At 39.0% G+C, this 24,412-nt stretch overlaps 1 protein-coding gene across 1 annotated transcript in view; it reads left to right on the top strand.

Moving 5' to 3' along the window:
* The window catches only part of LOC149177582 (uncharacterized protein At3g06530-like), a 280,290-nt gene that overhangs the window by 156,644 nt on the left and 99,234 nt on the right, over positions 1 to 24,412 (top strand). Inside the window, 3 exon segments of the mRNA XM_089420165.1 lie at positions 3,992 to 4,164; positions 4,364 to 4,445; positions 4,556 to 4,733. Of these exon segments, the coding sequence (XP_089276291.1) occupies positions 3,992 to 4,164; positions 4,364 to 4,445; positions 4,556 to 4,733 (433 nt within the window).

Genomic DNA, 24,412 nt, shown 5'->3' with positions numbered 1-24,412 from the left:
GGCTCGTCTGCAAGACCAGTTAGACAATGCAGTGCAGGGTCCCCCATTCAGCTGTCAGCTCGACTATTATTTTCAAATTTTTTCTAGCATTGAATGTTAGGAAATATTCTGAGTTATAATGTCATGGGGCTCTGTTATGTAAAAAATTAGTTAGATTAGGTTATTATTTAATTTTCAGTTAAATTAGATGAAAGGGCACGATCATAAGATCATGCCCTTTCCCCAAAGGGTGTCCATGGCAGTATATAAGCCAGGCATCCGCAATTGTAAGAATCATCATCTGTAATTTCATCTTTTAATAAATTATTTATACATATATTGCTGCTGTCCAAGAAATTCCTGCTTCATCTGGTATCAGAGCCAGTAGATCACTGCCTTCGCTTCCGTTTGGTGCTACGCTGCCTCAGTCATTGTTTACAGCGTCCAGCATCCACGTACCAGCGGCTGTCACAAGTTCCTGCTGTCTCACTGCCGCCATTTGCTATCCCCGAGTCCGTAAATCCGCATTCCGCCTACAACAAAACCACACTCGCACTTACGCTAGCTACCACATCCGCAATCCTTTATCGCTGCCGCCAATTCCGTCAGACTATTATGCGGTGAATTTAATTTTTCGGTGCAATCTCCTCTGTAACAGTTGGATTTCTGTAGCAGAATTTCAGGTATTCCGGTAAGGCTTCTCGGAGGTGCTTCGACCTACTTGTGGCCCTATTGCAACTTCATTCGAGCCCAATCGGATCTATAGACCATACGAATAGTTGTGCCGTTTCGTTTCAATATATATATATTTATAACATATATAGTTATAACATATATATATATATATATATATATATATATATATATTTATAACATATATTTATATTAAATATTTATATATTATATATAATTTATTTATATATACGTATATTATATAGTTATATTATTAATTCATATATATGTTATATATATATATATATTTCATAACTTTATTTAATTATATTATATATTATATATAATATATATAATTTAATTAATTAAATTTATTTTAATTAATTAAAAAGTTATATATATATATATATATATATTAATTTAATTAATTAAAATTTATATGTATAAAAATTATTTTAGCTAATAAAAAAATAGGGGGAGGAAAAATATTTTAGCTGGCAAATAAATACACGCCTCAGTAAAAGATTAAATGAAGTCGAGAGCAAGCTTGGGGAGCAAGCAGACAAAATAAAAAATCTTCAAGATACGACGAATCGAATAGAAATAAAGATGGAAAATTACCATGTCCAGACAGAAGCGGGGATTAGGGAGGTCTTATCAATGCTGAAAAGTCTGTGTAAAAGGTCGAATTGTACACCCGAACAACTACTAAAAGAAGGTGAAGAGAATCAAGAACACATCTCGTCAGATTCAACTAAGTCCACAGACTCTCATGACAAAGTTGAATCCCCAAAAAAACCAGCAACACCCCACCAAGAAGTGAGTAACACAGCCTTTACAAACAAGCAACTCTGGGAAAACTTTACCAATCAACACCCTTTTTTCGCTCAACCAGTAGCAACATACCAGCGACGGGCAAAAGTCGAGATGCCTAAATTCGATGGGAACAAAAAAAACAATGTTGCATGGATAAATAAAGCAGAGGAATACTTTGAGATATATGACATCACTGACGATGACGAAAAGCTCAGACATGCATCCATGAAAATGGAGGGAGAAGCATATAACTGGTATATGTGGTGGAAAAAGACAACAAATGTCATTAGCTGGAGGAAATTTAAAGATGCATTCTTCAAAAGATTCCAAGGTGTAAAGGAAGAAGAGTTCTTTTCAAAACTCATCAAACTACGACAAAAAGGAAGTGTTGATGAATACACTCAAGAATGGGAGACCTTAGTAACACGAGTACCTGGGTTATCAGAATCTCGTCTAATTCAGTCATACATCTCGGGACTCAAAACCCATTTACAAGCAGAACTTGAGATGCATGACATTACATCTATAGAAGTAGCAAGACGAAAAGCAAAAACAACTGAAAAGAAATTTGAACCAATATTTTGGTCAACAGCGGAAAAAGCTTATGCAAGACGAAGGATACCCCAGTATGTGGACTCAAATAATACAAGATATGTTCCACCACATCGTCGTGAAGATGAAAAATCTAATGTGGAAATACAAAGGATAAAAGAGGGTAAATGTAAACGTTGTGGTGAGAAATGGGACCCCAAACATAGATGTGCTAAAGGAAAAGAACCAAAGAACCTATATAATTGTGAAGCAACCAATGATTCAAACAGTGAAGATTATGACATAGAAGACATAGAAGACGCCCCAGAATTCTCACCAGAACTAGATGATGGAAGTATTCCACAAGTGTCATTATCGGCTATGACAGGTATATCACAACCTCAGACTTTAAAGTTAAAAGGACACATAAAGAAGAACAACGTAGTGGTTCTCGTCGACTCTGGAAGCACACACAATTTTTTAGATGCAACCGTGGCAAAGAGACTCAATATCTTTTCATTTCCCTTACCAAACATGAAAGTGATGGTAGCTAATGGTAAGAAGATTGAAAAGGTAGGGAAATGCCATAAGGTCAATTTGCAGATTCAAGGCTTTAATCTAGAGTCTCCATTCTTCACGGTATCGTTAGGAGGAGTAGATGTAGTCTTAGGTATCCAATGGTTACGAACTTTAGGTACTTATGCCGCCAACCATCAAGTACAATTTATAAAATTTAAATGGGGAGGTCAGAAGTACAAGCTACACGGATTCCAAGCACCAGAAAATCAAGTTGTATCATCATCTCAGATGATGAAACTAAGTCGAAAAGGAGCACCCGCTTATGTATTACAATGTCACTAGTTAGAGATTTATCTGCAAATATGACCGGAGAAGAGTCACCAAAGATACAAGATTTGATTCGGAAGCATGAAAAAGTATTTCAAGACCTACCTATGAAGATGCCGCCTACTAGGGAAATTGAGCATACAATAGAAGTCAAGGCAGGGTCAGACCCTGTCAACATCAAGCCATACCAATATCCACATCACCAAAAAACGGAACTTGAGAGATTAATCCAAGACCTTTTAAAATGTGCGGCCTTGATCATCTTGGAATATCTGATCAAGTGGAAGGACTTACCCGAAGAAGACGCCTTCTGGGAGAATGAATCATTCTTCAACAACATCCGTCATTACTTATGCTTTGAGGACAAAGCATTCTTTCGAGAGGAAGGCAATGTTATGTAAAAAATTAGTTAGATTAGGTTATTATTTAATTTTCAGTTAAATTAGATGAAAGGGCACGATCATAAGATCATGCCCTTTCCCCAAAGGGTGTCCATGGCAGTATATAAGCCAGGCATCCGCAATTGTAAGAATCATCATCTGTAATTTCATCTTTTAATAAATTATTTATACATATATTGCTGCTGTCCAAGAAATTCCTGCTTCAGGCTCCATCTTCTTCACTGGGTTTCCTCAGTTCCTTGCCCATATTTTTGGTCTCTGGTGCTGACTTACTACTCTCATTGCTTTCCTTTTGACTTCTGCTTTTTCATTCTAGCATTCAAGTGTTTCTTTTGTCATCTTCTCGGATATGTTTTTGCATTCCCTGTGCGCTTAACTTTCTTTGCATGCTTTACAGTCCCTTTTAACCAAGCTCACTTGTGCACTTTAATGTATAAACCAAACCAAACCAAATTTATTTTCTGGTGTTCAGAATTTAAGATATCTATTATTGGATGCTTAGGAGTCAGGACTCATCTACGTAAAATTTGTTCTCAGGCAAATCAATTTTCTTAATGGCAGGAAAATTTATTTTGAAGTTTCTGCTTCCTTTGGAAGACGTAGTTATGGTATCAGGTGTCTGTGTAATTATACCCTGTTGCTAGCTCTGCCATGCATGTTCTGAAAGGGCACATGGTGGTATTATATTTTCCTTTAACTTTACTTTATTGCTTCTTGAGTTGACTAGTTGGATATTTGTGTACCAGGATCAGCTGTTCCTGTTAAAGTGCAGGTGGAAAGTCTGAACGCATTGACATCACTTTGTCTGGCATTACCAAGAGCAGAGTCATCTGAAAGAAATGGAATGCAGGGCATCAATGCGATGCAGTTGCAGCTAGCTTTACCGTGTATTCTAGTGGCGTTAAGTAGCGCTGTTCAAGTTAGTGCATTTTATTCCTGAGAAGTGTCAAACAGCATCTACAGCAGTTATTTTTTTATATGGATCCAAATGGAAAATGTTTCAGTCAGTTAACATGTATTAATAGAAATACAAGCTGGCTATTCAATTCATAGCTTAGCAAAGTGATTTTCGTCTTTGGTTAGTGTTCATTTTTTCCTCACTGGAACAACTTACGCAGGCTGTTCGGAGGGCAGCAACAGAATGCATTCAAGCACTTCATGATTTTTTCCAGGGCATGGAGACATCCTCACGGAAAAATGGCAAGTTATATTTTTCATTTGCTTTCACGAATGTTATGAAAGTAGTTTATTCCATGTAGGTTACTTAAAGGCATAAGTCTAATTATATTGCACATTGATTTCATTCTCAGGTACTGAGCCTCTGCATGAACGGTACATCCCAATGGATGTATTTGAAGAATTTGTGGAAAGCATTTTACAGCTGAAAGAAGTTTTCGATTCTGATGGAAACTTCCTCAGCCCGTTTTTGAGATCTATTCTGAATTCTTCAAACGTGCATATTTCAGTCCCAGATAATCTATGCAAAAGGTGACTTATAATTTCTTTTTATTTTTCTTGAGTTCTATTTCTGTTTGTGGTCTTAATTATTGACTATTTGGGAATAATACTGTATTTTTTATTTTTTATTTACGTTTGGGTTCCATGAGAAAAATGATTATATTCCATATGGGAAATATACATGTTTTAGTCTTTGAGGGACTGCTTAGGCAACAGGGCCAGAAGGCATTACAAGAAATCCCTGGTTATGAGTTATACATGTCACGCAGGAATTGAACCTGAGTGGGAAGGATAACAACATTTCTTCCAACCACCCGAGCTTAACCCAACTGAAAATGATACTATAAACATTTAGGGCTATATAAATTTTATTCTATCATTCTGTCTTCAGTAAGCTTCAGTAATACGCATACTGTGACTTTGGCAAATTCTGTCTTAAGCGCACAGATTTGGTGTTTGCTTTACATGAGACAAGTGAATAATTTCAGTAATACATATTCTGTGGTAATCGGACCCATTTTTCACCAAATAATCTGCATTGGTATATATAAATTTGCATACAGGTCGGACCATCACACCGTTTTGCATAGAGTCGTCATAAAGTTTATTGTTAGAGGGGACACGTCTGTTGGATTCTAGTCGTCCTGAGCATATGGCAGTGCATTATGCCCAACAAATTTAATTAGTGCTAATTTAATTAGTGTTCCTCATCAGTTTTTCGCTCAAGTCATCAATCACTTTTTCCTTAAGAGCTCCAACTTCATCGCCACTGCTTTCATCGCTTCGAAGAGTTTGACATCAGAGCTCAGCAGTCCAGCCTTACTGTTTCTAATTTTCTTTTTTGCGAAATACATTCAATTGCAGCAGGCAGGAATACAGACTACAACAGTATTGAGCTTAGAGTCCACATCTTGTTGCCCCCGTGCTAAATATGTATATTTAGCAATAATCTCAACCAAAAAAGGAATTTCATGTTGAGTGATAAACAATATAACGACCGAGACTTTGCTGGAGTTTAGTTGCCCGTCATAAGGCTCTTTGATGTGAACATACTTTGGCACCTTGTTGGATGAAATTTTTGGTTGTTTATCGATATTGAAACAATCCATTATAATCAGAGTTCCCACCTTCTGTGCTCGATACTCCCACAATGATCACAAAAGGAAGTATTGACTGATTAATCAGCGTCACCAGTCCCAACATATGTTTTTATCTCTGCCCAGAAGAATGCCAGAGAATAGGAAGCTGCATTTAGAACTCCCGGGCCTGGAAAAGACTGGTAAGGTCAAAGAATGGCGCAATACTTAAAATAAGCATCACTGCCTCTGATTCTGCCGGCCAGCAGCACCATATCCTCCATAACCTATTGGCCCATTCACTGTTCCATCCACATTAGGAACTCCATATCCTCCACTTGATGCTGCAACAAAACCTCCTGAAGAAGGGTCTGGCCCACCTGATTTCCAGACCGTCTCTGAATATCCAGAGTTCCCATGGGGATCTCCATGGCCAACTGCATAAGGTCCGCCTGTTCCTGCTTGTTCATCATTGGTGTTGCCCATGTTGTAATTTGGAGCCGCACCTCCACAGCCAGGACCACCATAGCCTCCAGCTGCACTAGAATTGTAAGTCCCATCATTGTTTGCATAACCATATCCATAATTTGGGTTTGCATAGCCATTACCATTGTTGGGAGATTGCCCAGTTAAGGTTTTCATCATCTTCAATATAATGACGTCATTGTATTGACATCAATGACAACTTTGTGCCCAACAACCAACAAGTGTTTTTTTTGTTTTTGTTTTAATTAAAAATTGCAGACGTGTCTTGACATGTTAATTGATGCATCTGAATGTGTGTTTGATGTAATTTTATATCCTTAATAATCACATTACTTACGTCATCATGTCCATAGTTTATTTGTGTGAATTTAATATCTATATATATACCCATGTTTCTGTTGAAGGAAATGTAACTAGGCTAGGTCTTCATAAATGTAATTTGTATTTATTCAAGAAAAGAGAAATTATTTTTGTAATATTTGTCAATGAGTTTCTTGCTCATTGAAAATAGGTCAAGCACATTTTAAAGTGCTTCTAGAAAGTCAAAGTCAAAATATAATTATGATAAGACCCTTTGAGGGCATGTTACATCATGTACAAGGTCATGGAAACATCTCCAAGCAAAGTCAAATCCTCTCCTAGCATCAACGAAGTCTCCAAGCAGCAAAACGATGGATAAAAGATGAATTTTGGTGTAAACTGTCATGTTGGCCTAGAGGACAGTCAAGTCGGCCTAAAGAGGAGGGACAAACCTCTATTTATAGAGGCTGTCCACTCCTCATACAACACACAACTCTCTCTGAAATCTGCAAGCAAGAAGAGGGCTAAAAGGATGAAGAAAAGACAAAGAAGAGGGCTACAAGGGCAGCGAGATAAGGAGACAGAACAGTGAAGGTAAGGAGGCCATTTCTGAAGCAGCTACAGCCACACGTGCGAGGTTAAGGAAGGACTATCTGCGGTCATAGCAGCAGTCATCATATACCACTGTTTTGGGTGCAAAATAGGCCTACAAGGCCTCTCTCTCCAGCAAAGAAGCAAAGAAAAGACAGCGAGGTAAAGAGGACTGTTTCTAGGGTTTCTGTCCACACGTGCGAAGATTCCAGAAGTCAACTTATGCAGATTTAACAGCAGTTGAAGACAGTACACTTAAAGGCCTCATTCAGATATACACCTAGGCCTACAAGGTATCCAAGGAAAGACGAAGAAGGCTCTCCCTATAATGAAGACAAGAAGCCCTAATGTTCTAGGGTTCTCCTAAGAAGAAAAGAAGCCTAAGCAGCAGAAGAAGGACGAAGTGTTGAGGAGCAGAGTGCCGGAAGACAGAGGTCCATGTGCCGGAATTTATAGTGTAGAAAGAGGAAGGATTTGACTTGTGCTTGGAGGATCCTATAGTCAAGGGTCTAGGGTTTGGCAGTTGTTCAAATAAGAAGTTTTAATAAGAGAAAAGTTACAAAGGGTTTTCCTCTCAAGAGTGGAGAGGTTTTGTCCCTGGCAGAGAGCCAAACTTTGTGTTCTTGTTATTTTGTTTTGGTAGCAGTTTGATGAAGTACACACATATGCACTAATAATAAGAAGAAGAAGCATAAGCTAACAAGAAAAGTAAAAAGACTCCACAAATTGTTATCAAGTAACGAAGAATCATCACAACACTACTTTGCCCTAGATTCTTCAACAGTTTCTCCATGTCCTAGCGTTGTGTGAATTATATATATGGAAAATGTCAAGGAAACCCTCTAGGTGTATCCTCCCATTCCATAAATGGCACAAAAGGATAATGCTGCTAAACAAAATATACTTTTAACATTGGGACTGCTGACCCGGACTTGAGCAATGACCTCTTAACAATCTTTGTTTTGTAGTTGGTTGGTTCACGCTGATTGAGTGTATGTTGCATTTCTGGGGGTGTTTGTGTCAGTGTTTCACTAATCGGGAAAAAATCGCGATTTAAAAAAAATGATAAAATCGGGCGATTTAATCAGCAATAGTTTTTAAGCGAATTTTTTTCGAAAAAATCGCGATTTTTGGGAAAAAATCATGGGGATTTTTTTTTTTGTTCTTTATAATGAGGAGGAGGTGACCCAAGCTACCCCTGTCACAAGTAGAGGATGTGGTCTACCTCCTGTAGCTCCTAGTTCTTCAGCTTCTAGAGCGTAGTAGAGTCTACTGCCAACTCCACCGACATCTACATCTAGAGGGGCAAAGGAAATCAGTGGTATTAGACTTTAGTGATTTGGTTCATTTCATTGTATATGACATTATGATTCATGATATGAGATACATTATTATATTTTTTGTTGATATTTTGAGGTTGAGTTGGGACTCAGGAGTCAAGGCTTACTATTCAGGACATGATTCACTGTTATGTGTGATTTTAGCACTAGAAATGATATTAAACATCTTATATATTAGTTCTTTTATCATATTTATGTGTCAATGTATTTATTTTGTGTTGTAGATGGTTTAGATATTACAAAAATTGAAAAAAAAATGAATATTTTTGTACCAAACAATTTTTTCCCCGCGCCGAATTAATCCCGATAAAGATTAGTGCAACATTGGTTTGTGTTACATGTTGGACATGCATGCCCTGGTGTACTAGTGTTATGCTATTTAATTGAAAAGTCTATGTTTGCATAAATTGTTGCAATACTCTTTTAATTTGAATTGTCACTAGGCTAGGACTACAGTTACTGGATTCGACAAAATTTTGCACCTATTCAGATTGTTAATTCCAAGACTCCTTATGGAGTGAAGTTTGACTTTGTTGCACAAAACTAATATTATTTTTGCATGGCTGCTTGCTGGTCCCCCTTCCATAAGAAGGATGTGGTCGACTTAGCTATTTCAAATAGTTCTTCCCCTGGAGCAGAAAGCTTAGAACATATACAATGGGAGGGATGCAATCCAATTCTTGATAATTGCCTGAAGATTAAGGCATTAGGTATATATACATGTATAAAAAAGGAGACAATCTTTTTAGCATTACTAAGCACTGCTCATCTTTGATCAATTTCTTCTTCTTAATATTTTTGTGACTATGATTGTTGAAATGCCTCCCTTTAGTTTTATTTTTGGGCATTTTAATGTAGTATGTCATTTTCAAGTGGAACTTTAGGCCTTCTTTTGCTGAAAATGTCTCATAAATCTTGAAACATTGACAAAATGCGATTAAAAGACCCTGCAACCTTGAAGTGAAGATTCTTGAATCTGATACGGCTGTTGAACTTTTCAAGGCTGTTTACCCGGCATATCCCCTCAATTTTAGTTTCTAAAATGCAGAACACTGTTTCAAGCACCTTTGCCACACATTTCTGGTAAGTTAAGTTTAAATACAAGAAATAGGTGCTCTAGGTAGGTCAGTGATTGCCTTGCTCGAGTTATCTTTAGGTATCCCTCTGTCTAACCCTCTCATAGCTTCTCTAACCCTCTTGTAAATTCTCACAAGCATGCACGTGGAGAATAGAGACAAATTAATATATAAAGAAGATGATAAACTCACTAATAACTCTGACAAATGGACTATTTTATGAGGGATCCCCTAGTTAGGAGATATACATACTAAAAATTCAATGAAGTGTATTAATAGATGTTGAGTAGATTTGAGATTATCTCTTTAGGTGGGGCACATGTAATCAGTGTTACATATATTGCTCATATATTTCCGTTATCACAGTACGATGCTTAAGACTTTCACAGTGTGATGAATTTATTTTATTGACTTTTGGATTCACATTGTAAGTGTTATCAGAGTTAACATGTCAGACTTGATTATGGACCACATATCACTGGTCCACAACATGGACACTAATAACTGTTCTCTCTTTTCTGCAGCAAGGGGTAGCACCAAGGAATTCCTAGATGTTGTAGCTAATACAACAGTTGAAATATGGATCATAAACCATAGTTAAAATTATGATTCCTCCTTACACATTCTACTCACTTAAAATAAACAAGAAACAAGAGCAAGAAATTAGAATAGTAAACATGAAAGAGAAATAACTCCAATTACCAAAACAAGGCTTTTTTGTTAATAACACTTGTGGGGAGTGCTGCCACCTGAATCCACACTCGGGATATTGTGGAACAGATCTCTAACTTCACTTGGTGTGGCCTTGGGGGCAAGTTACAAGTTGAGTTGTCACTCAAATCTCAACTCCTCTATTTAGGCTAACTCTTGGCAAAGCCGGAGGGGGTGGGGGTGTGGACCCTGTAAAAATAACTAAGACTCAAATAATCTATGCTAGACAAGTTAATTTCTAGAGTCAATTAAAATGACCAAGATATATCTACTATGTAAATGCAACAAATGGATTCAAAACAAACATAATTATCTACAAGTAAAGGTGTTGAAATTTTGATGTTCTATGCTGTAACAATCACTTGTTACAAAATTTATCTATGCTGCAATATTAGATAAACAATTGTAGATAGAACATAAATCAAATGTACAATAGAAGACAACCAAGATACAATGAGACACAAGAGAATTTAGGTCCAATGACCAGGGAAAAACGCACAAGGGGAAAACCTAACTAGATTCTTCTTCTATTAGAAATCAATCGTTCAGCAGAGATATAGAGTACAATGAAAGATCAAGAGAATGAGTAAGTTCACCCAAATCTGAACACGCTGTAGCATGAAGATCATTGGTAGCACCAACAGATGCACACACTGAATCAACCTTCCCTTCAACTAAATCAACACTGAAACACTGAATCAACCTTGGCTCACTGAGTTCTGCTCTTACTCTCCAAGTTTCTCTCTCACAATCTTCTTCAACTCTCTCCAAATGTTTCTCAAGTTCGAATTCTTCTCTCACAATGCACATGTAGTGAGGGGAAAAAGAATGAGACACATATATATAGGAGGAGCAACGAATCTATGCCATAAAGTAGGAGAAACTCACATGCCAAGAGTGTAACTCATGCTCATTTAGGAAATGTAACTCATGCCATTAAGGCGGTATGCATGCCTTTGAAACTTATGTTTTTAAGAGGGAGAGTAGCATATGCATTAAAGAGTGCGTAAGAGGAACCTTTTATGACATGCTTTAATGAGAGCGTAAGAGAGTGTGATGACAGTGCTGGACCTGCCAAAATTCAAAGGGGTCTCCCCGATATGCGGTCCCAATTAGGCCTCACACCGTTTGGTATAGGAGCTCCATCCAGATTGTGGCCCGACTATCGTCTCCTTATAGATTTTCCTTGGCTTTAGCTGTCAGCAAGAGAGAGAATCACATATGTGCCTTCGAAAAGCAAGCAAGTGTGCCTGGTGAATGTTCAGTTGCAGGTACATCAAGGTTCTTCTACTACAGAGGGGAGAGAAAGTGAGCCTCTATGAGAGAGGTAATAGTACCACTTTAATAAAGACACGTGAATAAGAATGTTTTGTCTAACATCTAGCGGAATAATCCACTAAGACGCGACGATTGTTACAACCATTACAACACATTCTCAGTAGGATAAGCACTAAAATAACCAAAGTAGTTCAACTACCTTAGCACTAATGAAAGCAAACATGAATCATAAACATTTATAGAATAGTATTACAAACATTCATGATCCATGTATGAAAATGCCATCCGTTTTCAAATATTAAGTAAAATTCCCAAGATGCATGAATACAACGAACATCACTTGCTCCAATAGTGGAGCGTTGGAGCCACTACTTGCTCCCTAAAAGTACTTGTTGACCACTACCTGTCAACGACCCATAGCAGTACACCTCTTTTTTTTCGCAAAAGGGATAGTGCCTGATTGATGTGTTCGTGCCATCCAGCTATCATCATCTTATAATGTAAACCCAGTCTGCATGTGTATAATGTAAATAATCTCAGCAGATCTGTGTCATGTATGTAATTGCCTAGGTAAACCTATTTTTCTGGTGACGATCTACATTCTGGGAGGTTTTTTGTCTCACCGATCCATTCTTGGATGGTCGACAGAGTTTTCCTTCAGCCTTACCCCAAAGCCAGAATGAATTTTGTCACCAAGATCTTAGGCGAGTCCTAGTTTTATAGATAGAGTCTATGTAAAAGTGATTTGGGAATAATCCTAACTATTTGGTTAGGTTATTTTATTACAAATTGCTTAGTCTGCTAGATTATATTTGTGTCGCAGAAATTGGTAGTTTGTGAGGGTCTATTTCAGATGGGTTTCCCCCTTATGATGTAAAAGATATGAAAATGGTGATGTAAAGTGCCTTGAGGGTTGGAAAAATAATTTATCCCCTCATATGTTAATTAATTAAATTTTCTGGCCAAAAATTAATTAAAATCCTAAGCCAGAAATTTAATTAATTATAGGTTCTAGGTAAATTTAAATTTTCCAAAGGCAAAATTCGTGGGTCCTTAAAATTCAAATTTTAAAAGGTCCCAGAACTGAGATAAATTAATTATTTTGCTAAATTTTAAGCATTTGGTCTATTATGAGGTTTAAGTCAAAGTCAAATTTTTGAGGAAATTAACTCAAATTTTTTATTTTTGAGTTAATTAAAATGCATTTAATTGAAAAATTCGAATTTCCTCAAGAATTTAAAATTTCGATGGATGAGATTAAAAGAAATTTTAATCCTCATCAACGGTCGAGATTGCTTTGACAAGGATCACTCGAACTAGCCATTGGAGGATTTATCTTTAAATAGGAGGTCATTTGTCAGTTAGTCTATCCGATCTCTGGATCGTGTACTAAGCTCTCAAGCTCTCTTGTATACCTTTTTGAATTAATGCAAAAGTCTTTGGGGTTTCAAAGTGCTGTAGTGTTCCTCTTCATGAATTTATGGTAACATTCTTTTAGTTTCTGCTTAATATTATGTGAAAACTATCAATCAGTAGCTCTCTTAGAATAATCTGCATACAGGTATCTTATTCAGTTTGTTGGATCTAGGGAAACATTTTTAATTTTGATTAAAGTAGCAGGTATCTCTATTTCTTCATAATTTTATTCTTGTTCTATTTCTCTACTTGATTTGATGGTTGATGTAGTGTTTGCAGAAGATCTCTCAAGTTCTCATTGAGCGTTTGGGGATAGTTCTCGGATGGACCAGCCAAGAACACATATTTTCTTAAGAGCCTACTTCATATAAGCCTTAGGATTTATCTAACGATAATTTTTTTTTTTAATTTGTTTATTTCTATTTTATATATTTGCAGGGTGTTTTTGGGCTAGTACCTCTCGAAAATTTCAAGAACTTTTAAATATTTTGTGGAAAAATAGCTATATATGGCTAGAAAGAGCCTTAGATCCACAGATCTGGGAGCGGAGTTGGACTCATACTCCTCAGATCTGATAGATCTGTAAATTATTTGTATAGATCTGTTATTTATTTGTCTCGATCTGAAATTTACTTCCAAGCATAAGTTTGGTCGATAGACAGATAGATCGCCATTTGTCTTTTCTTGAGAAGCCTGTTTTAATAGAACTTAAAACGGTGACCTTGCAGTCGTCAGAGCCACAGTTCTCTGCAGCGCCTGAGGCATCGGGTATGTTAGGATTTCAGGAGAGGTATCATTAATCACACATTAGTGTGCTTCTCCTGATCTTCTCTCTGCCAATTACTACGAAATCAGGCTCAACACATAAAGGATTGAAGGATTCACATTTGAATAGGCATTTAACTAAAATTAACCAAGATTCTTGCATCTCACATTATTTTTAGGATCTACGTTTCATATAAAATAGTCATTCATCTAAGCAGCAGTTGCTAATCGATTACTTGGTCTTAATTTCCCTAGAAAGATCGTTGACTCCATAAGACATTGGTATCAATCGTTTACAACAGTGTTGAAAATATCGCCGAAATATCGACGATTTTCGTAAATATCGCGATATTTTCGGCGAGCTGGAATATCGCCAAGAAAATATCGCGATATTTCTAAAATATCGGTGATATTTCTTCAAGATATCGTGTAACAATATAAAATATCGCCGGGCGTGTTTTGCTGTGGCTAGAAAAAGGAAAATTTGTTTTTTTTTTCTTCATTTCTGTTTCTGAGTGTTGGAGAAGGAAGGGGAAGAGTTTTGTGGTGGTTGTCAAGGAGGATTTGAGGATCAAACAACGACTATCACCACCAACTAAGATTTTTTTGTGGATCAAAGATTGAAGAATAGTGAGACAAACTTCATTTCTTCCATTAACAGGTATGTTCTTAAAAACCCCTATGTTAATGAATTTTCATAGATTTAGGGTTATGCTTGCTTGTCTCTTTGCCTACCAACATTTTGTTTCTTTGTTTTTTTCCATATGTTATGATTTTCATGCCCATGAACCAATGCAAGGGTTTTCTCCATATTTGGACCAGTGTTTTACGACTCCGACCAGGACTCCGACTCGGCCGAGGATCGACTCCGACTCCGACTCCGAATCGGTAATGACTCGGCCTAGTCGATTTCAATGACTCGGTCGTTGTAAAAAATACATTAAATATTTATTTTTTTTTATAAAAAAACATAATTTTAAATATTTTAAACATAATTTTAAAGATTTTCATTCATGTTTCCAAACACATAGCATTATAATATAGATGGAAGACAACATATGATCAAAGTAGGCTCATGGAGCTTCAATTTCCAAGAGGTGAAATACCTTCCATCTCTTCCACGGAAGGTCACAAACTTGGTATCTAGAGATTTACCATTGATCCTCTATGCAATGATTAAAGTCATTCAAAAATTCAAACCACAGCTGGCACTCAGACACAAATGACCTAAAAACCAGGTCAAGTCAAGACATATGTGGTCTGACCCACAGACCACTGTCAACTGGACACTCTCCAGTAGAATGCCAAAGTTGTCCATTTCAGCTCTTTTTCTGTTTTTGTGAAGGGATTTTTGATTGGTGAGACCAAACTCCAACAAGCAGCTAGGACACAACTACAACATACCTCTACTATTTTTAGGGTAAACTAAATACTGCAGATTTTCAACAGCAATAGCATCTCAGGCACATTTTGTGATTTTTGTTGAACTAATTTGGGGAGCTAGGGCACAAATTTGCACTTCTCAGGCTGTTTTCACCAGCTAGCTGTTAAGGCAAAACTTTATGATCTGATTTTCAAAGAATCAAGCTTCATCTTGTCACTTCTATGGCAGCTAGAGCACACTTTCAGACCTGATTTTTCACCAGAAAGCACAGCTATAGAACACTTTAAGCATATTTTCAGCGTTGGTTTCTTCACAACCAAGTTTTTCATTGCTAGGGCAGCATTTTTGTTAAGTTTCCGAGATCATTTTGAGTTGAAATAACTCATTTTCAGATCCGATATTCTGAGCAGGAGAAGGGCATTCAGCTGGCCCTCAGTCCTGATATATTTCGAAAATATCAACTTCAGATTTGACATTTCTCAGACATGGCTCGTAAGATTTATAATTATCATTTTCCCATTATTGCTTCATACCATGGTTCATGGCATACTTTATGCATTGTGTACTTCATAATAAAATTACAGACATCCAAACAGATTAATTTCACACCACAAATCCAAAAAAAAGTGAATAAAATTTATTTTTTACGCTGCCCAGCCGTTTTCCAATGACTAGGCCTGGTCAATACGGACTCGGCCTGGTTGACCGAGTCATTGATGACTAGGCCGAGTCATTGGATGACTCGGCCTGGTCATCAATGACTCGGTCAACCGAGCCGGTTTGCTGGCCTGGTCACATATTTTTTTACCGGCTCGGTTTGACTCGGCCGTTTCCGAGTTGAGCCGGCCTGGTTGTAAAACAATGATTTGGACAGCGAGTTTTTTTTTTTTTTTTTGAACCTTCTTATGCACCCTCTTATTGCCATTTTTCATTCACATTGCAAAATGCAAATAATATAGTAATTTTTTTTGAATGAGGTGGTTATTACTTATTATTTTTCATTTTGTGTTGGGGGGTTTAATGCCAATTTTTTGTTTTTTTTTTGTGCCCTAGGTTTGAATTAGTTCACTACAAATGTCAAATATGCCAAAAGCCTTGAACCTATTTTGGGAGTATGGGGAGGCTGTTGGTAGGGAAAATCAGGCATATATATCATGCAACTTGTGTGGGACCAAGATGTCAGGAGAGGTTACATGATTGAAATACCATCTGGCTAGACTCTCTGCATATGATGCAGATGTAATGCCTTGTATGGTTTCTAGTGCAGAGGTTATACAAAAAGCTCGTGAAGCAATTGCTGAACATGACAGAAAGAAAGCTGCTAGGGAGAGGCCAATGGTCTCAGATAGATAACTGCTAGTTTTATTTGTTTTGCAACTTTTGCTACATATAAGTTTATAACTCATGATGATGAAATACTTTTAAAGTTTTATATATGTGATGTTATTTTGTTTGAGTCCTTGATTGGACAATTATCACTATCAGGGATCAGCAGGATATGTGATGTTATTTTGTTTGAGTCCTTGATTGGGCAATTATAAGGGATCAGCGGGATTCGGTATCGCGTTTGAAGTTTGATGTATCATTTCTATTTGACATCATATATATCAGTGCCTTCTTCATATTTATGTGCCAATGTGTTTAGTTCATGTTGTTATTTCTTTATATGTTTAGATATCTGAAAAAAATGAATATATTATGCATTTTTTATGCTTGCCGATATTTGCCTATATTTTGCCGATATTTTTGCCGATATTGTCGATAAGATATTTTCTGGACCCTCGCCGATATTTTGCTGATACTGATATTTTCAACACTGGTTTAAAATCCAATCAAATCCTATAAGTCTTGATAAATCTTAATCAAGTACTTGATTGCTTCATTGTGTCTCGCGAATTGGTTGGTTCCCAACTAGTTCTTCTTCATTCCACTTTTCCATAGGGTCTACCCCCTTTAGCCTGCTCTAGTGAGACAACTTAAACGTAGAGATTCGAGATCAGGGTGACAACCTCCGATCTGAGCCGTTGTCGTGGTGCCTAGACATTCTGTGCGACAACAATACTAACTTGTCTCTCTTATGCCTTACGGGAGAAGCCAAGGTTAAAAGTTCTTTACATGAGAAATGAGGATTTATTTATAACTTGAGGAGTGACCTTTCATATCCTCATGACTCTTGACTTTCTAACTTCTAGTGACCTTAAGTCCTATGACCTTTGTAGTTCCCAATGACTTTTGGAATTACATATATCTTTTGGTATTACATGCCCTTTGGACTTCCATGACTCTTGAGTTCATGCATGACTCTTGGACTTTTATTTGTTTGTCTTTTGCAATGATTACAATGACACATTTCGACTTTCACATCATCTCGTGACAAAACTAGACACGTCACTATCTTGGATGACTGGGACTGACAGTGACTGATGACTTTAGTGGTGACATACCTGCCACTGTATCTGTTCTTTGTTCATCTTCTAATCATAGCACTTCCACCCTCTGAAGAGTCTTCAATTTTGGAGTCTTCGGGGTGCTTCAATCATTAAGTTTCAAGTGCACTTGGTTTTTTTCATGCTTCCTTTATTAATCCTCTTTGCTCAATCTTCCTCATGTGTGCTTGCCATGAGGACCCTAGAATACCTATTTCTGCAATCACTCATGACAAAGTAACTATTAGTCTGAAAATATCCTACTCTACCATGTTTCATGAAAATTTTCTTGTTCCTACCTTTTCGGTGTGCCCAAAATAGTCAAAGGAGGCTTAGGGTGCACTTTGAAAGGCTGAACGATTGAGAAGGAGGAGCCTTGAGGCTTCGGCTTGCGCTCAGAGGAAGAAAGTAGTCTAGGCAGGGCGCATGTTGCAAGTCTGAAGGACGAAGGGGAAGGCTTCGAGCTTCCTAAGTGTGCTATGCGCTCAAGGGAGAGAGGGAGGGTGCACTCCCGAAGAATGAGGCTTCGTGCCTTTAGGGTGTGCTCATGTGCTCAATAGGCCTTAGGAAGGGCGCAGGGCGCACTCTTGAAGGCTGAAGGCTGAGGCTTCGTGCCTTCAGGGTGTCTTTGCGCTCAAGCAGTTTAGGAGGGCGCATGGCACATTGGGGAAGGTTGAAGGATTGAGCTTCGGGTCTTCAGGGTGCGCCAATGCACTCAAGGGTGCACTCCCGAAGGATGAGGCTTCGTGCCTTTAGGGTGTGCTCATGCGCTCAATAGGCCTTAGGAAGGGCGCAGGGCGCACTCTTGAAGGTTGAAGGCTGAGGCTTCGTGCCTTCAGGGTGTCTTTGCGCTCAAGCAGTTTAGGAGGGTGCATGGCACATTGGGGAAGGTTGAAGGATTGAGCTTCGGGTCTTCAGGGTGCGCCAATGCACTCAAGGAGGGTGCACTTCTTCGAGTCGAAGGAGTGCGCTCAAGGAAGACTTAGTCATTTTAGAGGGCGTAGTTCAGAACAAGGAAGGGGATTCGTGCTTTTATATTGTGTCCATCTCTCAAGGAGAAGGAGGGCGCAGGGCACACTTTTGAATAGTGAAGGGTCTCCGTTCAAGGCTTCGGAGTGCGCTCATGCGCTGTTGGCCTTAATGGGCTTGTTTTGAAACCAAAATTTGTCTAACTCTGGATGATTGGTTAAGGGGTGAGCAAGATTAGTTATAGACATGAAACCATGTGCGACACATACTAACTCATCGGGAAAACTTAGACAAGATTAATCAATAATGAATATACATTAAAACACCACTTTATGCACATTTCCCAAGTATAAAAAGTGAAGTGTGTGCGATTGCGACCTGAAAGTGTCATTTTACAACAACAAAGGTGTTATGACCATAAAATGCATATATAGATGTTCTGGTCAATGCGACGAAACTTGAGAACACTCAAGAACACTTAAGACATGTGAAACAACATAAAATGACACTTGACGACCGAGGCAACACTTGATACGACAATATAGTAGGCTCCAAAATTTGAATGTAGTGAAATTTTGGAGGGTGTTGCAGCGACAACACTTGGCAACACACTAGGTGAGCTTCAGCTTCTCTATTCGGGAATAGCTTTCAGTCGAGGGTCGAACTTTCAAGAAGTATTGATTGCCCCAAGTTCCCCCTTTCGATCCAGTTTCATACATAACATCTTGCCTTTTCTCTACTTGGTTGAACTCACACAAAGATACATCGTATCACAATCAATTCAATTCATGAAAGGGTAATGTGCGGGGTGAGTTTATAATACTCAGAGTATAAATTTGTCATCTCTGGTGTTGCTTCGTTACAAGCAGGCCTGGACAATACCTTGGTGGAGTCACTTGAGGAGCACAAACATTGCTTCACTGCCAGCAAGCCTGGACAATACCCCGGTGAAGTTGCTTGCTTCACCACTCTGTGCAGGAAGCCTTTCTCTTCCTTCACCCTTTATTTAGTTAATAGAACTGTGCATCGACACATATTATTTTCAACGGGCGGAAGAGGGATCCCGACTTATTGAGTAGAGGAGGTTGCCCCTTCAAAGAAGTATTTTAAGACCTTTGATATGGGTTTTCTTGCTTTAAATTTCCCCTTATCCCTTCTCTACTAAATCGGACAAGCGTTAACGCACAAGTAGACATATACGAAGTTGAGCAGTTTAGGTGCTAGCATAAGAGTAGATCTAATAGGTTCCCTCAAGGTTTTCCTGTTGGACGAATCATATTTTCCTTTTGGACTTACCTCAACTTATGGAAATTTGCCAATCAAAGAAGGAGAACAAACATAGAGCCAAGCGTTGCAGTTGTCACACTTCTCTTTGATTGACTACAAAGTCTTTGGGCCATGCACTTCACACACAAGTCTTATTTATGTACAACGACCGGCAATGAAACATGACAAGACATGCCTACATAGGGACAAACAACTAACACAAGAAGAAAAGAAAGAAAACGTGAAACAATATATACAGGAAGTGCAACTCGTAGATGCTACTGAAAATAATGCTTAAGGTCTCGGCCATTTACGGGAAGGGGATCAATCCTTTCGTCCAAAGATTCAGCTCGAAGGCATTGTGGCCGAGCCTCTCTTTAATCGTGAATGGTCCAATCCACAATGGCTGGAACTTAGTGTGTTAACCTTTGTTTTCGTCGGGTTTATCCCATTTTAAGAATAGGTCACCCACATCAAAGCTCTTTCCTCTTGCGGATTTTATATCAAACCAATGCTTTACACAGTTTCGCAAAGTACCCAAGTTTAGCGGTTTCGACCCAAAGGTGTGGGCTTGGAACCGAAGGAAACAAATATTATATTCTAATTTGTTGTTGAGTGGTGAAGTAGGGCCTCTTTGAAGGAAAAATAGGGCTCCCAAGACACTCACACAAGAGGTATAAATATGGATCCAGAGGAGAGGCTAGTCATAAGTGTGATGGACGACACTTGTGTAAGGAGATCTGCCCTAGAAGGACAACCACAAGAGGGGTAGAAGAGGACTAAGGACTTCTTAAGTTTGCAAAGAGAGCCCGCAGTAAGGGACAATTGAGGCCGAGTTCTGTGATTGAAGAAGGGCTGGATTGGAGGGTTGTTTTGTGTAGAGGGAAGCTTTGTTCGAGAAGTCGAATAGAGGGTTGTCTAAGGTTAAAAGAAGAGTATTTGAGGGTTGAAGTCGATGATAAAAGGTTGTAGGGAGAAGTTTGTGATAAATGGGTGTAGGCAGGGCAGAGTATTGCTAGAAGAGGGCAGCGTATTGCTAGAAGAGGTCAAGTACTGAACTGGCCAAGTAGACCCTACCTGTAGGTGGAACAAGTCTATTTAGAAGGCTGAGGCCTTGAACAGGAGGTCGAGGCATGTGGAAGCCCTCCATTGTGGATTAAGAGCAGTCTGAAGACATAACAAAGCCTGTAATAGACCTAGCCGAGGTCTGGTTAGGGTAGATTAAGGTGTTGAATAGGGTACCAAGACCTGTGAGAAGGCTGCTAAAGTGTTGAAGGAGAGCCTGTGTTGGACAACGAAGGATTGCTAGCCTATGAGAGCTTAAGAAGAGCTGGTTGAGGAGAAGAGTATGGCAGTCTATGGGTTGAAGGGATATGCCTAGGCTTAAGGAGTTGATTGCGGAGTTGCTAAGTAGGCAGAAGTGGACTCAAAGCCTAAAGGAGTTGGTTGGGCAATATTTGGTGGCAAGGGACAACCATGATCAAGGGTAGATGAGGGCTAAAAGGACTTAGCTTCAATCCAGGTATTTTGTATTGTATTTTGTTGTATATGAGTGTTTGTATAGGGGTTGTAAAGGGTCATGGTCCCTGGTTACTGGATTGAGGTATGAGGACCGGTTGGAGGGGCTGTTCAACTACAGTCCATGGAAGGAAAGGATCAAGCTAATGTTGTTGGTGAATGATATATAGGAATTTGTTGATAAGAAGATCGTCCTGCCAACCGATGCAATTGAGATGGCTAGGCATCATAAATCAAATGCGAAGGCCAAGTTGATCACACTTGATGGAGTCAAGGATCACTTGATACCTCATCTCACTGAGAAGAAAACTGCATAGGATATGTGAGAGGCTCTGAAAGCATTGTTTTAGACCAAGAATGAGATTTGGAAGATGGTATTGAGAGAGGAGATGAGGGACATCAAGATGACAGATGGAGAGAACCCTTGAAGGGACATCAAGATGATAGATTGGTGAGGATTGCTTTGAAGGGATCTTCCTAGTAGTGGAAGCTGTTTATCAAAGGAATAGTCTCACGAGAAAATATGCCAGATTAGAACATGTTATGGGATGGTTTCACCTAAGAGGAACCTTGGGACGAGGATCTTCAAAAGAAGAATTTTGATGAAGAGAATCTTGCTCTCGCTAGTAAGTTGAAGAAGGGCAAGGGGAATTTCAACAATGGCAAGAAGAAGAAGGACCTGTGTAAAGTGAAATTCTTTACATGTGGCGAGTTTGGTCACTATGTGAGTAAGTGTTCGTGTAGGAAGATAGGCGGGAGTGAGAAGAAGTAGGAGAATGCTGTGGCTGCTTCAACTATAATCGAATAGGATAATTTATTGAAGATGTTCGACAAGGAGTTTTCTCTGATATCTCATTTCTAAAGGAGCACCATTCACGAGCATCAAAGCATATGATAGTATCGTGAGAAGTATTTGAGAGCTTGACCAAAGGAGCAGGGATTGTACCATTCAAGATGGAGTCAGGAGGATTGCTGCGAGTCTAGGATGTACTTTGGGTACTAAAGCATGTTGTCTATCTCAATGATGGAGGTTAAGAGGTTTGAGGTAATGTTTCAGGATGGAAAGGTGATGCTCAAGCCCAGTGGCTCTGGCTCTAGTTTAGGAGCGATTCTTGAAGTCAGAGAGAATGGTCTGCATAGGCGTAAGGGCAAGCCTATTGACCAAGGAAAGAAGGTCCTTGAGACTCAGAGGGAGTCGAGTTTGAGAGGGAGCTCGTAGGTTCATAGGGAGAATCCGCAACCTAAGAAAAGTACATTTTCAGAGGGAAGAAAGGAGACTTCCATAGCTAACAAGGAGGAGCCATGAAATGGCTTAAAGGCCTATAAAGGGAAGAAGAGGCAGGAGGCTTTTAGTAGCAGGGACATTTCCAAGAAGAGTATTATTCATATTGAACATTTTGCTTTTATGATGGATGACAAAGCATATGATGCATGATGGAGAGCAGTCGTGGAGGCGGATGGTGTTCCAGTGTGTGGAGAAGAGTTACTTTCGAGCAATGGAAGTACCTCCCTCGCTAAGAGGGAGTGTTGAAATTGGGTAGCTTGGGAGGTACTCCTACAAGTCTTGCATGCTAGGTTTGTGAGGAGAAAACCCATAAAAGGGAGTGTTTGTGGGCAACGTACCCAATTTGGGGGTTTTGACCCAAAGGTGTGGGCTAGGAACCTAGGAAAATTGATGTTAGATTCTAATTTTTTGTTGAGTGGTGAAGTAGGGCCTCTTAAAGGAAAAAGAGGGCTCCCAAGACACTCACACAAGAGATATAAATATGGAGCAAGAGGAGAGGCTAATCATAAGCGTGATGGACTACACTTGTTCAAGTAGATCTGTCTTAGAAGGAGCTGTAGTCTAGGACAGTCGCAGGAGCAATAGAAGAGGACTAAGGACGTCTCGAGTTTTCTAAGATAGATCACAGCAAGGAAAAACTGAGGTCGAGTTCTGTGACGGAAGATGGGTTGTTGGAGGGTTGTTCCGTGTAGAAGGACGATCTGTTCAAGAAGAAGAAACAATGTCTGTTTGAGGTTTCCAGAAGAGGAACCGAGGGCCAAAGTTTGTGATTGAAGGCCACATGCAGAAGTCTATGATAGAAGGCCGTAGGTAGGGTTGAGTATTCCTAGAAGAGCGCGAGGCCTGAACTTGCCTAGTAGACCCTACTCGCAGGTGGAACACGAGTTTTTTTGGAAGGTCAAGGTCTTGAACAAGAGGGCGAGGCTGACTGAACCCATTCGCTTTAGATTCAAGAGTAGATTGCAGAAATAACAAATCCTAGAATAGACCTAGCTGAGGTTTCGTTAGGGAAGATTAAGGTGTTGAGAAGGGTACCTAGACCTGTGAGAAGGTTGTTAAAGTGTTGAAGGAGAACTTGTGTTGGTCAATGAAGGATTGTTGGCATATGAGGGCTTAAGATGAGCCAATTGAGGAGAAAAGTATGGTACAATAAGAGAAGGGATAAGCCTAGGCTTAAGGAGTTGCTAGGTGGGTTAAAAGGACTTAGCTTTCAGCCCAGGCATTTTTTTATTGTATTTTGTTGTGTATTAGCGTTTGTATAGCGGTCGTAAAGGGTCATGATCCCTGGTATGGGAGCCCTATGGTTTTCTTGTCAATGGACAAATGAGAAATGTGTTTGGCCAAATAATTCTTATGTACTGTTGTTTATTTCATTGTTGTTATATTCCACTGCGCGAAGTGCTTTATAGATGGCATCTCTAGTGTGTTTATATGCTTAATTAAGTCATAGAATAGACCTAGGTTGTGTGGAAATTTCAACGTAGGTGAGAATCAACTAGCATGGGGAAATGAGGATCAACCACTGAACATTCTTGGTGAACTCTAATATTCAACCCTTGATTTTTTGGGTTTGTTTTGTGCTACCTCCTCTTCTTTCATGTATTTGTTTCTATCTTTGGCTAGCACATGCTTAAGGTTTTGAATGCTATAAATGCTTTCTCACATGGGTATAGGAATTTGTGTAAGTTTTAAGACAATGTGGGCGTTGTCGCTCAGATTGTACAGACACTGCGACAACGACTCAGGTTGGGGCCTGTCACCTTGATCCTCAACCTCTCCGTTCTAGCTGTCTCCCAACAACAGGTTATGCGGGGTAGACCCT

Source organism: Pinus tabuliformis, chromosome 4_1 (genome assembly GCF_031772625.1).
Source record: "Pinus tabuliformis cultivar Carrire ecotype Pingquan chromosome 4_1, CPIR1, whole genome shotgun sequence".
Classification (NCBI taxonomy): Eukaryota; Viridiplantae; Streptophyta; class Pinopsida; order Pinales; family Pinaceae; genus Pinus; species Pinus tabuliformis.
The sequence above is the reverse complement of the archived record's forward strand: the minus strand, read 5'-3'. Positions and strand labels throughout refer to the sequence as shown.